The 14,977-nt window shown below is 48.8% G+C and overlaps 8 protein-coding genes across 8 annotated transcripts; 3 read left to right on the plus strand and 5 right to left on the minus strand.

The window, feature by feature from the left end:
* Nucleotides 1-251: 251 nt before the first annotated feature.
* Nucleotides 252-1,117, minus strand: LTR64_004658 (uncharacterized protein; the record flags this gene model as incomplete). The annotated part of the gene is made up of 2 exons (XM_064899003.1): nt 252-413; nt 464-1,117. 2 exons carry the CDS (start codon nt 1,115-1,117, stop codon nt 252-254), a joined length of 816 nt encoding a protein of 271 aa, XP_064754960.1.
* Nucleotides 1,118-2,928: 1,811 nt separating this feature from the next.
* On the minus strand, nt 2,929-3,733 carry LTR64_004659 (uncharacterized protein; the record flags this gene model as incomplete). The annotated part of the gene is made up of 2 exons (XM_064899004.1): nt 2,929-3,622; nt 3,699-3,733. 2 exons carry the CDS (start codon nt 3,731-3,733, stop codon nt 2,929-2,931), a joined length of 729 nt encoding a protein of 242 aa, XP_064754961.1.
* A 216-nt stretch (nt 3,734-3,949) lies between these two features.
* Nucleotides 3,950-6,548, minus strand: ssb2_2 (Replication factor A protein 2; the record flags this gene model as incomplete). The annotated part of the gene is made up of 2 exons (XM_064899005.1): nt 3,950-4,345; nt 4,392-6,548. The coding sequence occupies 2 exons, from the start codon at nt 6,546-6,548 to the stop codon at nt 3,950-3,952; spliced, it is 2,553 nt and encodes an 850-aa protein (XP_064754962.1).
* Nucleotides 6,549-7,456: 908 nt separating this feature from the next.
* Nucleotides 7,457-8,138, minus strand: LTR64_004661 (uncharacterized protein; the record flags this gene model as incomplete). The annotated part of the gene is made up of 2 exons (XM_064899006.1): nt 7,457-7,986; nt 8,036-8,138. 2 exons carry the CDS (start codon nt 8,136-8,138, stop codon nt 7,457-7,459), a joined length of 633 nt encoding a protein of 210 aa, XP_064754963.1.
* A 1,139-nt stretch (nt 8,139-9,277) lies between these two features.
* On the plus strand, nt 9,278-9,928 carry LTR64_004662 (uncharacterized protein; the record flags this gene model as incomplete). The annotated part of the gene is made up of 1 exon (XM_064899007.1): nt 9,278-9,928. One exon carries the CDS (start codon nt 9,278-9,280, stop codon nt 9,926-9,928), a length of 651 nt encoding a protein of 216 aa, XP_064754964.1.
* A 174-nt stretch (nt 9,929-10,102) lies between these two features.
* LTR64_004663 (uncharacterized protein) lies at nt 10,103-10,862 on the minus strand (the record flags this gene model as incomplete). Its single annotated transcript, XM_064899008.1, has 2 exons — nt 10,103-10,788; nt 10,850-10,862. The coding sequence occupies 2 exons, from the start codon at nt 10,860-10,862 to the stop codon at nt 10,103-10,105; spliced, it is 699 nt and encodes a 232-aa protein (XP_064754965.1).
* A 622-nt stretch (nt 10,863-11,484) lies between these two features.
* On the plus strand, nt 11,485-12,768 carry LTR64_004664 (uncharacterized protein; the record flags this gene model as incomplete). The annotated part of the gene is made up of 1 exon (XM_064899009.1): nt 11,485-12,768. The coding sequence occupies one exon, from the start codon at nt 11,485-11,487 to the stop codon at nt 12,766-12,768; it is 1,284 nt and encodes a 427-aa protein (XP_064754966.1).
* A 359-nt stretch (nt 12,769-13,127) lies between these two features.
* On the plus strand, nt 13,128-14,959 carry LTR64_004665 (uncharacterized protein; the record flags this gene model as incomplete). Its single annotated transcript, XM_064899010.1, has 3 exons — nt 13,128-13,668; nt 13,720-14,108; nt 14,162-14,959. The coding sequence occupies 3 exons, from the start codon at nt 13,128-13,130 to the stop codon at nt 14,957-14,959; spliced, it is 1,728 nt and encodes a 575-aa protein (XP_064754967.1).
* Between the last annotated feature and the right edge of the window lie 18 nt (nt 14,960-14,977).

Consider the following 14,977-nt stretch of genomic DNA (forward strand, 5'->3'; position numbering starts at 1 on the left):
CCTGTCAATAACTTCCAAAATGTGCGCTGTTCGGTGCTACATTGGTATAGTTTTTTGTGTGGTTATTTAATTTTTTTTTGTGTTTTTTTTTTTTGTGGAAACATTGTCGATGCAGAATCCGACAATAGTCCTCTGCTATGTGTGTTCTTGATAGCACGGCTAGGGTCTGCATGGTATCTTCTCGTGGCTCTGGTAACCACTCGTTTGCCAGAACTCTATCCTCATCTTCGTTGTTCTTGTGACCTCACATCTTAAGGCATTCGGTGCACTCCGTCATCCAGCCATCGCTCGAGCTCTCCATCGGGAAAATTAGCGCCTTCCTCCTTGAAGGTATCGTTGAAGCCTGAGTCATTCGAGGCGACATAGTTGTAGACTACCTGATGTTCGGTAGATCTGATGTTCGTCTTGCTAGCCTACACCTGTTAGTAAGGCCTGCATATTACAGGTGCAGGCTTCTACTCACCTGGTAGAATATGAAGGTGCCTGACCCCTGTAGTTTCATCTTGATGGTGTAGAGCTTATATACCTGGACTTTATACTCTTCGCTGTATTTATTGGCAAGCATGGTGGCTATTGTACCAGTACCGAGTTCTGCCTGCATGTATGAGACACTTGGTGAGTGCATAATGTATGGCACTACGCGTGAAATGTTTTCCGCGAATTCATCAGTGTTGAAGAAGTCAAGATAAAGGGTTAAAGTCCACGAAAAGTAAACGTTTCGCAGGTTTGGCCAAGATATAGAGACCGACCGCCAGATCATAGCCTCATATACATTACTCAAGTTATCTCCAAAGAAGAGATCCGTAGCGAGAAAGTGGAAGGTATCAATTCGATCGACGAGCCATTCCGCGTTCGCCCTTCCATTAAGCAGCTCAAGAAAATCCTCGAGCAAGTGAATGTTTACTTCTAGTTTTCGTGGCCAGACTCTTTCTCGTACATTCCTAGCGTCTCGATTAACCTTCTTGCAGGTTTGCTCAATATGCAGACTGGGCACCGTGGACTTGACCAAGGGATATACAAGTTTGACTCCTTCAAAATACTTTTCGTAAATTTTGTCTTGGATTTCTTGAGGGAGATTGAGGAGACGAAATGGTGCAGGATCTGCAGGATCAGACATCGTGTCGAGGCTATCTTTTGTGAGGAGGGTAAACAAGAAGACGAGAAGGTCAGACAATTACTTCCGATGAAAGATGACGAGAAGAGGTAAATGTTCTGTTGCGAATTGTGAATTAGTGACAGGAGGAACACGTGGTGGGGGCAGGTTACCGTAGAATCTTCACTAGCAAGTGAAAGATGAAGTGCGACTGAACCATTAAACACATTTGCCTGGTCAACTTCGAAAATCGTCCACAGCCCTCGATCAAGCTGAGGATTTGCCAGGGGTTTGTAGTGTCTTCTTGTCGGATTGCCGATACAAGATTCGAGGTTTGAATGTACTCGTGCAGATTGTGGTAAGTAGAAAGCGAGGTATGAGAAGGTGACTGTTCTGCAAAGTTGCGATAACATATACCATGATATAGTGACATGTAAGTGTCAGCAAACGTAATCATCGCATTTACCTCATCTGAAACTCTCGTTCGAAGTGTCTGGTATATCTTGTGACGTCTCATCTCCCTCTTCTGTTTAGGTCGAAGTCTTGCATCACCGCGTCACGAAGGAATCGACACTTTTCACATAGCGCTAGCCGTTCGCAGATTCTATCCGTCGAACGAACACATAAATCTAAGGCCGGGGCTTCCTGTAGATGCAGTGACGGGTGGGACGAGTATGCACACAGCAGTAGTCAAGTGCCAAACCTGTTAGTCTCATTATATGCTGGGCCAGTAGGGTCAAATCCGAGACAACGCGGCATCCTGCCAACAAGTGTAGCGACTGGTAGTGCTGGAGTACCTGACTCTCCTCGCTGTTCGTCCTCAGTAGAGATCCTGCCCACTCTTTAGCTTTTTCAACATGTTGAGGCACTATAACCGCAATACACGTCGCCAGGACCTTGTTGCCGTCGAGGTTGGTATGATCGATGAGTTCTCTGTGGAAGATAGTTTTATGCAGAGGAAGGCGAATACGGTATTGCCGTCCTTGGCATTGATCCAAATTGGTGGTTAGGTGAACAAGTGAATGCTGAGCAACACCAATGTACTATGCGACGATTCGATACCTTCTCCGCATGGTTTTTTGGTAAAGTATGCTTCCGGTGGGGATAGGAAGTCCATCTTCGTAGTCAATATCGACGAAGCACAACCAAGATACCGAGACGGATTCTTGGAAAAGGCTGTCCGACCCAAAAAGGTGGAAAATGAACGGGAGATGTTCTGAACAAGGCGACTAAGAGTCCATTGCTGAAGTGGTAAACCAAATACCTGGAGACTTCAGAGTGCAGTTGATTGAAATGGTTGATTGCGAGCAGAGATAATCGACAAATGTTTGGCAATCCAGGAAACATGTCACACCAATCGCTGGTGGTCGAAGGTTTGTCCAGTACCACCAACTTCATTTCGAAAGTGGTGCAAATGTGCGCATAAATGCACAGCGAATTTCCTTAGAGCCCTCCATGCATGCAAGGAGGGCTCGAGGAAGATCGTGCCAACTCTATCTTCTTTTCGTCTTATTCTGCAGCAACAGCTGGCATTTGTCAAATAATAGTTGTAGTTGTTGCGCTCTTTCACACCGATGGCTGCCGAACCGTCGTATCTTCGAATATCATCTTTCAGCTGTTTCGAAGTCTGGCAGTGACTGGCAGTACGGAGAGCTCAATACCTGGGCAAAGCCTTCACGATGCCCCAAGTATGGCCCATGACCTGTAGGGACAGAAGTCGCTGTTATCCACACCTTTTCGTATTCAGATTGTCTTGCTTTTTATGCCATCAAGTCACCGCATCGTTCTCGCAGCCATTGCACAGCTTCTCTCTTGTATCAATACTTGCCAATCCGTCATATCACAATTACCAGAATCAACAAGATGATCAATACCACAATCAAAGCACCAATACAACAGCTGCTGTATGTGTCTTCATTCCGTCTAATCACCTCCCCAATCTTCTTCGTGCCAACCGCCAATTTCCCACCAACCCGATCGGCAAGTGTATCAACCTCATCCAACATAACACCCTGCTCCTCCAGCTCCCTCCCCATATCCTCAGCCTGAGACCGTAGATTCCCCACTGTCCTGTAAACATCGTCAAGCTGCTCATCCTGCTCCCGCATCATAGTCTGCTGCACCGCGACCTCATTCGCCTCGTAGCTGTCCTCATTGTACTCGTCCTCGTCACGTCCAAACGCGTCGGGATCCGGCAGCGCATTGTGTGGTGTGTTGTTACTCCCAACATCCTGTATCTGCGCACGCATAGAATCTACTTCATCCGCGACTTCTCGGACGAAAGCCTTGCGACGCTGAACTTCTGCCACGTCGAGGCCATAGCGGTAGGGGTCTGGTTCGACGGCGCGGACGGCGTCGAGGAGGTCGGAGAGGTCGGAGGTGAGGTTTTCGAGGTTGGAGGTTAGTTCGGAGCGGGACTGGAGGAGTTCTTGGGATGGGCCGGTTTTGGATTTGGTGCTTGAGAGGGTGCGGATGCGAAGGTAGGAGGAGTAGAGGGTGCGGGTTTGGGAGAGAAGGGATTGGACGTCGCTAGGGTTGCCCTGTTAGTCTATGCTGTCGATTGTAGAGATATGGTGGTGGTAGGATCGTTGTAGAGAGGACTTACGCTTGCACCTCGAGGAATGGATCTTCGGATGACATGGTGAGGGTTATGATCGAGTGCAAGACAGGGAGAGCAACTCGAGAAGAGTAGGGAAGCGCTCTATGGCGCGAGTTTACAGTTTCAAATCATCATTTGCCGCAATTGTGTGCATTTAGTCAGATAGACTGAAGTTTAAGCTCTATGTCCGATAGTGTTATGAACCTGTGGTTGCCTTGGTGGACAACTCGTGAAGCATCCCGTGCCAAGACCACAGTCTACCAAGTAGCACCTTGACCAATTCCGTTGTCATCATAGTCAAGGATATAGTCACCACGATCAAGGCTAGCCCAGGTGTACTCGTCTGTGGTACTGAAGATACGACCAGCCTCAACCAATTCGTTCGCAGCTCTAACTACTTCGTTGACGTGCCAGCCAAAGTGATTGGGTATGGCCTGTGCGTTCTTGCCGTCTCCTTCAACCGCTCCGACAAGATGATTGTAGATACCAACAGCTGTGAGTGATAAGGGCTTGGGCAAGGGGGTCTCGCCGGCTGTCTGGATTCGGACATAGGTCTGAGGAAAGGTTCCGAAGACACCTCTAACATTGCCGCCCAGGACAGGGACTGGGGTACTGCCATCAACCGTGCTTCGCAGTGGCACTGCTACACCAATCTGTACCAGAGTTAGCCGCGTCAACTTTCAACCTCCATAGACTTACCAAGCACTCGATTCGCTCACCAGCTCGGAAAGAGATCGAGCAATCCCATTCAGTCGAGTCTCTGACAGCAAAGGCAGTCACGCCGGACCCGTTCTGTGCCGCGCCAGGTAGGGGAGGATTTGGTGGAGGAACAGGTGGCACATCGTCGAAATCGCAGTGATCATTGTCGATATGCCAGTATGGGTAGGCATGCATATTTGCGTCACTATGATCCCACTCAACGTTGCCTTCTTGACACCAGTCAGTCCCTTGCGAGTACACGTTTCGGTCATTTTGAACTCGCTGGCCCGAGACAAGACACTCGTTTTCGGGAGTATCGAAATTATCCCAACCACTTGCCGGTGCATTTGCTTCGCGATCCCGACTACCGGCAGGAATAGAAGTATTCCAGCCTCGGTCTGCGGATGACTGTGCATGTTTCGAAGGTTCAATCTTGTTCTCGTTGTTAGACTGTGTAGCATTGTCGTAATTATCCTCGCCATCTTGATAGCCATTCTCCTCCTCGTCCTCATAATCGTTGTCCTCGTCGTCAATCTCTGCATCCTCGTCATCCTCGTAGTCGCTGTCTTCCTCATCTTTATCATCATCGTCGTCGTCACAATCATTGCCGTTTTGCTTGACTCCTTCGTTGAGTACACCATGAGCTTGATCTAATCTGACTTCCCGGTCGGCAAGAACATCCAAGACATCTCTCATGAAGATTAGTCCATGATTCCCGTGCACCAATGCTTGCTTGAAATATGCACGACCCGTACTGCAAGTGCCCCAGCATGTCTGTTTACCTCTGCAGGACTCCCGCCATGCGGTATCAGGCTTGTCTAACCAAATCGCGAGGCGTTCTTTGAAATAGGATCGGAAGTAGTCGTCGGCCGACTCCTGTCGATACACAGCTCCTGATGCGTTCCAGAAGTCGCGGAAGCAGCCAGTGTTGTCAAATAGTTCTAGAACTCCGGCCCGAAAGCCATCGAGACCGAACCTGGCAATCTGTCTGTACAAGTCGATCATATCCGAACGACCCTCAAAACAACATGGCAGTCCAACGCTACCAGCATATAGACTGGCGACGATGAACTCAAAGGTCGTTGCTCTGATATTTTCAAGGACTAATGGTTCAGAGGTACTCAAGTTCTTTCGCAGATGTTGGTGTTCAGGAGAATGTAGAAGGACCTCAAGGGCAGGCTTGTGAATGTAAAGCGTGTAGTAGCCTGAATCCCACTCACAGTCGTCCCCAAGGATGACTTGCACAAGCTCATTGCTGAATCTATTTTTGCTCATAACATAAGGGTTCTGGATAGTGCCTTCAGTGTATGGCTTGTCTGACGAGAGGGTGCCAGTGTCGAAATCGTTGGTGCTATCCCAATTAGCCTCAGTCGCGCGACTTTCATTGTCACCTGCACCAGCTCCTTCTACAAGACGGGCTGTATTGGCAGACGTCGGAGGAATCGAAGTCTTGTTGTCGAGACAATTGGCCGGCTCGATGGGCTTGACTGCCGTCTCAGTTCCAGCCTTAAAGTACTTGACACCGTTGACAATAATCCTATCAGTCTCGGTCCAAAAGTCCTTCTGCTCGACAGCCTGCAATTGGCTGGTCAAATTGCTTTTTGCAGCTGCAGGTTGAGCGTTGGCCAGCTTTGACTTCTGTATTTCCTTTGCCAGAACTTCTATCGCATCATCAGGCTTGAGTGCACCTTCACCGTACGGCTTCGAGCGCTCAAACAGATCAGTTGTGAGCTTGGATCTGGCTACTGAGAATTGATTGCTCTCTGGAGCTTTGGATGCAGAGGCAGAATCATCCTTCAAGAACTGCGAAAGAGTGTTTTGTAGTTCTTCGCTCTTTCGATATGCCATGATTTCGACAAAACTTTGAATCAATTCTTTCTTCTTTGAGGGCTTAGCCTCGACTTCTGTTCGAAAGAGTTCCGCAACCGTGCTATCTTTGGCCTTCGTACCAGCAGAAAGTCCGAGCGTTTCGTATGCCTTTTGCACACCAATGGTCACTTCAGAATGTTCGGCAGAGTGTGGAGCTGAAGATTTGGTCTTCGATTCCACCGCAGCATTTCCAAGTACTGGCAGTTTATTGATAGCTTCTTGGAAGCTCGGACAAGCAAAGGCGCGAGCGGGCATCTGCATATTCTCGTTACCACCAGGAGGTGACATGTTGAAAAGAGGTGAGTATGACAACAGGCTCGACTGTGTGGCTGGGTGTGAAGGCAGTGCAGATGGGTAACACGTTGAGCCAGGATCGTACTGTGGTAGCGTTGACGGAACTTCAGGCGACATTGCACTACTCTGGAGGGAACTGGGCGAGTGACTTGGCAAAGGTGGCGAAAATTGAGGTGAGGATGGTGAGAACGAAGGCGAGCCTGGAATGTACTGAGGTGTCGTTGATCGAAGTGGATGAGAAACGCCTTGACTGTGAGCAGGCATTAGGCCAGGCGAGGAATGTACTGATTGGCAGTCAGGGTAAGGGTAAGGAAACTTGCTAGGAGGAGGACATGGAGGCAATCGAAGCATGGCTTCCCATGAGGGATCGTACGGAATTCGTCTTGATGCATGAGCCTTTTCCATGTTGGCAGATTTGATCAACCAACTTTGAGATGATTTGTACCAACTCAGAAGATGTACGAGGAAATGTTTGTTATGAAGGACGATCCGAATTCTGAGATTATGGTCGAGGGTTTAAATAGTCCGAGAAACCTGCTCAGTGTCTGCCTATCCACTTAGTGACAGTGTACTAGCCTAGTCGATCATTTAATTGTGATGAAGAAGTGAGGTTGATATGAATGTTTGAGCTCGAAATCATTTCGGATCACCGTAAAAATCATGAATTAATGCAAACGCCAGTTTCTTTGGGTGTTTCCATGATCGTGTTTGACTTGACCGGCTCTAGCATGACGGACCGAAAACCGTTACAATCACTTTAAGATGCCTGAGGATAAGCTGAAAGTGTTTGGTCATGCCCCGCTAGTGTATTTCGAGGAGTAGAACGTCTGGAGCTGAAAGCTGCATTCTGCACATAGGAGCACAGCTGTTCGCAAATCCGCTCACATGCCATAGACCATTAATCAACGACGAGGACCACCCCGCGCACCTCTTCGAGCAGTCTGTATCTTTGAGTGGTTTCCTCCTTGCGGTTGACCTCCGACCAACGTAGACCTTCTTCTCATGTAATCATCCACAATCTTCTGAACGCTGCCCACATCGTGGGTAGGTTTCCGCAAATAGAACAGTCTTGCTCTTCTCGGCCTCTTGACTGCTTTTTGTACAATCTCCATGCTTTTCACAAGTGGACTGAAGACCTTGATGTCCATCTCGGTCCCTACCCTAGTCAATTGGTTTCGTAGTAATACAGATGTGTGGGGTCCCCTCCATTTGACCGACATGGCTACGCCTGAGAATGGTTCTCCTGTTTTGAAAGTAGCCATTATGATATCCCCTGCTTTGGCTCCTTCAGCATTCTTCGGATCGAACAATCGCGTACGTGCGCCATTAGGATCTAATAGCTTGATTTGTTGCTGTTCGATGAGTTTGATGGGCTCTTTGCAGGTCGTTGCTTCTGACTTTAGTGAGGGAAATATCTTTATTCTCCGTTTTGCTAGATCTGTCAGTTCGACTTTCAGCTTACTTTGCGACCTAGCACACACCTTCCTCAGGTCTCAGTCTTTTGGGTAATTGCGACCAGTATTGTTGTGGAAGTCCTGGCGGTATCTGAAGTTTCTCTACCGGACCAGCATGGAGGGAGATCATCGTCCTCCGCTGTTGTGGTTGCGACCAGGTGAATTGTACCGCGCGTCGACAGCAACAGGTGACGCCCCTAGACGGAGCCATTTGTGCCATAGCAAAAGGAAGATAGAACCAGTAAGTGTAGAAGGAAAGCCGTTCTTACATTACTGGCAGCAGATCGATGAGAAGGTCGATATTCCCGGCAGAGTGTTCGGCCTCGTGTAGCCTCGTCGATGGCGCATCATCGTTCTCTCGTCAACTAGCCGAATATCCCTGTTGAGAAACCATAAAAACGGCAACTAAACAGAAACGTCCTCGACCTCTGTATATCTGCTGCGTTAGTTCATAATCCCATTCAAGGAAGGCGTGCCTCGTACGATATCAACTCGTTCTGAATACGTCCCAGTATGGCACGTATATGGGCGTTAAGGCTATCAGAAGCGCGAGCTTCTACTCGATACATGCAGAAAGCACGAGTAGACCCACTGGTAATGAGCCACTATACCCGAAGATGAGCGGTAATATTCCTTGCGCTTATTAATTCAAGGTAAACTAAAGGCTTGCAGCATGGCCGTAATCCCAAGTATCGTCTAGAATCTGCACAACATCTACGTATCTAGTAGTCTGACTTTTGTTATCCTCTGAATCTTTGTTTTCTACCGGCTTCAGTTCGCCATGACCATGACTACATCTCCCAGCACTCGAGTTGGCACGACCAAGGTCAGAACTGGCTGTGGAAACTGTAAGCAACGGAGGAAGAAATGTGACGAAACTCGTGGTTGTGACGGTCGTCTTGCTTGTCTGAGGTGTTCGAAATCTGGTCGAGTATGTCTTGAGGTTGTAAACACCACCTCCACGTTGCGGATTGTGCAATATGGCATGCCTGCCGCAGTTGTGCAGCAGAGAAATGCAGGAGAAGCAGGGCGGGAGCAGCATCTCAAATTGCTACATCCTCATCTGCATCCCAATCCGAGATTGGGATGCTTGGGAAGCAGGCCTTTTGATGTGCTGCCCTTGGAGAGCGCGCCAGATGTTCAGCTTGCATTTGACAACCGTAAGTCCTGGTCACCCCGTTGATATCATGTCTTTTCTGAAACCGTCCCGAAGTCTTGTCTGCGCATCTTATGTCGCTGGAGACAATCCCGAGGCGTGCCCATCTTGCCATGGTTGTCAACGATCCTATGCTGTTTGAGACCATGATTGCATTCTCAAAGGTATCCTTACGCTACTACGTGGCACCATCACAAAGACTAACAGCTGATATCCGCTCGCATATTGCCAAAGTGTTGACCCAGCTCGGGTCACGCTTAGCGACGCACGATGCACAATCTCCAGAGGCTCTGATGCTCACGGTTTACTACCTGTTTGTTCTTTACCAGGCAGCGGGCGATTTCGAAGGCTGTGCAATCCACTTCCGTGGCCTGCAACAACTTCGAGGCAATAAATCGAATGTTGCACGTTGTAGCACGAACGATGTTGTCTGTACCAGTATCGCAAGTGCGGAGCTATACAGCAGGTATATGGCTAGTGAGAGATGTCCGCTCAACCACAACACTACCAACACAATAAGCGATATTGCAAGACCATTAACCTATAAGCCTTCCACCACGTCTGGTGTGCCTCCGTCTTTTATCGGCCTTACCACGAGTGGTGTATTGAGCAGCCGAGGAGTTCGATTTCTTTCGAATCTGGAACTCTTTCTGGGCCAACCCTATATGTCTAACGCAAAGAACAGAATGATAGTAATTCTTGCATTGGAAATGATAGAGGCCATGCGACAGTCCGATCGTCGTATCTGTGCTTCAAAGACGTAAATATTACAGAGGCGACGATACCATTATGCAGTCCGTCTGTGGTCGTGACAGAGAACTCATTCCGTAAGGATCAGTAAAAAGCTTCGAAGCACGTCTGAAAATGGAAAGCAAGTCTATTCAACAAGTACCAGAGAATGCTTGTGCTATGCTATACACCACCGAACCGCCTGTGCATCATCTTTTATCACCAAAGATCAGAAGCCTCTTGCCATCGATATCGTCGAAGCTCTTAGGGCCAGGCCCTCCCGTAGGCTTTCCAAACACCATCTGTGCATGAAGGTTCCAGTCCTCGGAAAGCTTCCAATTATCCTTCACCACCTGAGCAAAGCCCGGCAAAAAATCGAAATGCTGCACGTTGGCACCGAGACCTTCCAACTCGAGAGCATCCCATGTATGGATCTGAAGCATACCCTGGGAATGTGTATTCCACTGGTCGAACGGCATTCCAGGATGTTTCTCCTTGTATGGCTTCATGGTGGCAGCATCGTCGAAGAACAGGATGGTACCATAGCTGGCCCTGAACCCGGCTAGCTTAGGGCCTAGGTAACCATAGACTTCCTCAGGCAGGTTTTTCTTGGCTGTCTCATCAGCGATTTCCCACAGCTTTTCATGATCCGTGCCAAGCAGCAGGACGATTCTTTGAGCTTGGTTGTTGTATGAAGATGGCGAATGCTTGATCGTTTCTGTCAAGATCTCCTGAATACGTGAAACGGAAATGGTGGATTCTTTTGCTAGTGCATAGATTGTTCGCCTGCTGGCAATAGCCTTGAGATATTCGTTTGCCATGGCTGAGTCTTGAGTCGGTTTTCTGGTAAACTTGGGTCTTCTGAAGTTGCGGCCTTTGCTTGTGTGACTTGTGCCTGAGCTATTGAAGATGTTGTAGAGAAGTGATGCAAGGACAACAATCAGAACAACACGAACAACCTGGGACCATCTTATACTTGTAGCCATATCTACCTGGACGCAGCAGCTCTCTTCTGATTCTGTTATCGTGCTCAACCTTTCAGGCAATCCAATATTTCGTGGTTCCACATTCGTAGCTTACATTCTTTCCGTCCCTTCTTCTTGCTCCCCTTCTGTTTACGAAGATGGTTAGAGTATACGCAAACCCACGGTTTTAGCCAATCATATGTAGGCCAACTGGACCATCTTCACCAATTCCGCACTCCCTTAGTAATGTTGTAGTCAATGGTTTGAACCAAGCAGCCAGAGTGATCGAGCCTTATACTGTCCGATAGTATCTGCATTGACGTATGCGGTTCTCTGCCGCGGTATTCTTACGATGAATTCATAACCACGGCGTTAAGGGGTGTGAGTTGTGCAGCAAGGCATGAAAGTCGAGCTGCGCCTCGTGATCGTAGCTGCCGTACATGGAAGGAGCGACGAGCATACTAGAGAAGTGGCCGCTATCACCGATTTACGGGACGCAAGGCCGGTTAGTGACCTCTTGCCCGAGAGAAATAATGGTTTACCAGCCTTGTCTACACTCGTCCATCCAATGCGCGTATTTTTGATGCATATCTATCAATCACTGTTGTGAAGCACCCTACCTGGTGATGGCTCAGCTACCGAAACAGCTGGGTTGGATATGTAGCAAATGTCGAGGCACACTAAAACGTGATGGACCATTTCGAACACAACATTTGCGCTCGTTCAGTAGCAGTCACAAATACGCAAAGACACTTGCAACCTTCACTCCGACTTCGTCGCCAGAGCTGGATGCGACTCTCAATTCGTGGCGAGAGTCAGTCTTCCTACCTAGCATACTATCTTCAGAACATCAACGCTTGATCTACAAAACTTCACGACGTGATATTCTTACTACACCTCCTGGAGTGTCAGTATCTGTTAGGAAAACAGTAGCGCCGTCTGTCAAGCTCATCGAAAATGAAGAGGAGGAAATCATCAAGCTACAACCAGCAAACAGATTCGCAAGAGTTAACCAAGCTGAGAGCTTGAAGAAGATAGTCAAATTGTTGGAACAAAATTCAAGCGCTGCAGCATGGGACAATCTGATACCCTTCCTCGAAGGCCTACGCACTGCCAAATGTGCTGTGCCTGCGTCGTTCACTGAGAGACTGGCACGCAAAGCGAACCTACAAGGGAAGGGAAGATGGAATACTATATTGACTGCAGCATCGATGGTCGGAAAGACTGGATTGACATTGAGTGAAAGAGCATTGACTAGGGAGATACTCAATGGCGCTTTCCACAGAGCGACCCTACAAGAATTCAAAACAGTTGAGCCAGAAAGAACTGTTCAACAGGTGATACAATTGTTGGAAGCTCCAGGACACTGCGGCAGTGATATTCCTTCCGACATGAGTCGATATGCAGATATGAGACAAGATCCTGTTGTTATGGCGGTCAAACTTGCTTTCTCTGCAACGGATGTTCTGAAGAAGCACAATAGGAAGGATCAACACGGAATTGTTAGCAGCGACATCCGGAGACTGTTGACTCTGGATACGACTACGAACGACGATGTCGAAAATGTCCCAGGCTTCGGTTATGTGATAAGTAATATCATTACGACGAGAAAGGTATCAGGGCCTCGTGGCGAAAGCATCAGCGCGACTTGCCAGCTTGAAGACATGGCTGTCCTCTATGGTGGTCTGTCACTTGCCAACAAGGTGGACTTGCAACCATTCTTGAGCAAGAAGGATAGTGTTGAGCTGTCTGTCAGACTACAAAGGTTTACGCGGCAGGTTAAGGAGAAGCTCGAAGAGATCGGGAGGACTGTTGAGTCAGGAAGTCAAGCTCAGTCCGAAGGCGATAGAAAACCAAGGAGAAGTTTAAAGTACTTCGATGCTGTACAAGCGGCGCTACCAAAGATATAGGTGAAAAGGTACACTTTGGAGGGGCTGACACCAAGCGAGCATATCCTTGGAAGGGTATTGTAGAAATATGTAAATTCTGAGGTGATGGCAGTGCGCTTTCCCCACGGCTTTGTTTTCAAAGAGGCCCTGTGTAATATGAACGGTGCACTATTGTTCTTTCATCTCTTAGACACACGTCAGTCGTTCTGTCCGAGTCCAAGTCAATTCTTACAGGCTCGTCTGCTCTTGGCTGTATTCCCCCAACTCGAGTCTTGGCGCTTTCCGACCAATACATCGCTAGTGTTCAGCAGTACTACTCTCGATTGCTACTTCTGAAATACTAGTGCTTGCAACTCAGGACAACAGATACGAACAACAACATGTCGTCTATTGGAATCATCGGACAGATCGATGAAGCCATCGGCACTTTCTTCGCACAATGGAACACAGGCAGCACAATCATAGTGGGGCTCGTCCTCATAGTCTTAATATACCCCATATTCACAGCCAGGGATCCAGACACACATCCTTTCCTCCTCGCACGACAAGCACAAGCCTCGCCGATCAGACAACCCGGTGAATCGGCCGTATACCGCTCTACAGAGATTCCATATGGGTATCCTTTGAAGTCCGGCTTGGGCATCAAAGATCCTGGAGCCTCGAAATGGACGACAGGACGAGACGGTGATCTGCGAGATGTCTGGCGACAGGCTGTGAATGGGTCAAATAAGGAGGATGGGAATTCAGCTGGTGGCACGGCTAAGATCGCGACTGTGCTTGGGGTTGAGAAGGTGGTCGAGCACAACTTGAAGGATTTGACCAGAGAGACCAACATCATCGGCAAGCACATCAAAGAATCTGGTGGCAGGAAGGTCGCGGTGTGCTTGTCAAATTCGACTGAATTGTTGTGCACGGTATTTGGTATGTTTTGCTTATTCGAATGGCTGATTGTGATGCTGACACACAGTGCAGCCGGAGCATTCTACGATTTCTCACCTATCTTAGTACCATATCATCAGGAACCTGGCAATGCGGTCGAAATACTCAAAGACGTCGAATTCGATACTTTAGTTGCAGAAGCTGGTTCTGTGGCTCTCGAAACACTTCTATCACAGAGCAAGTCTATCCGCCGTATTATCTGGGTTGCTAAGGCAGGCAGTAAGCACCTTGACTGGAACGAAGTGCCTGAAGGAGTTGGCGGCAAGCTCGAGGTCAATACATGGCATGATCTCATCGATGAGAAGAAGGGCGGTGCTTCTGATGTGGTACCACCACTCGATAAAGAGAACGAGCCACTTCCCGTGTATGCACTTCAGCAGAATAAATCTGGCCAATATGACTCGGTGGAATGTTCGCAGAGGGTAAGTATCTATCACATTACTGTACTTGTATTCCCCTAACAATATTCTCACAGAACCTCCTTTCCGGAACCTCAGCCCTCCAATCCTCCCTCCCACGCCTCCACAAACTCGCCAACAATGACAGCATCCTTATCACCACACCTCTAAACACAACCTACGCCCTCTGCTGGGCTCTCCTCGCCCTCTTCTCTGGCTCAACCCTTCTCCTCACCTCAGTCGCAGGCCCAAACATCAACCTCATCACCGCCACAAAATCCGCTCGCCAGCTCCTAAAGCCCACACAAATCATCGCCGATGCACGCAGTATCCCCCGGCTCCTCGAAGACCTCACATCTCTCGCAGGACAAGGCGGTCTCGGCGCCAAGTACAGCGTCTGGAGCACAGCACGCGCAATCAACCAGGGGTACATGCCTTCACCAACATCAAAACCAACTTACCTCCCCAGCAGTCTCTCAGCCCTGAAAACACTCTACATCGCACAGCCCGACATTCTCCCCTCAGACCAGCGCATCAGCAGCGCCACACTTTCAAACCTCCGCCTCCTCCTCTCCGCACGAGTCTCTCTAGCACTGACATCAGCTCGTGTCGCAGGCTACATCGCACAGACCAACATCCTCGACTATAGGGATAAGCTTGGAGTGAATTGTGTGGGTCCCGTCGCGGCGAGTTTGGAGGTTTGTCTGGTGGGAGAGGAGGATGAGTTGGCGAAGAGTGACGGGGTTGGAGAGGTGGCTGTTAAGGGACCGGGTGTGGCGGGACGGGAGAAGGGGAGGGTTGTGCTTGAGGGTGTTAGGGCGAGGGTGGATCTGGATAATACGGTTGTGTTGGTGGGGAGTATTACTTTGGTTTGAAGCTGTTGACAAGCAGTG

This window comes from Lithohypha guttulata, assembly GCF_036872675.1.
Source record: "Lithohypha guttulata strain CCFEE 5908 chromosome Unknown scaffold_3, whole genome shotgun sequence".
NCBI lineage: Eukaryota > Fungi > Ascomycota > Eurotiomycetes > Chaetothyriales > Trichomeriaceae > Lithohypha > Lithohypha guttulata.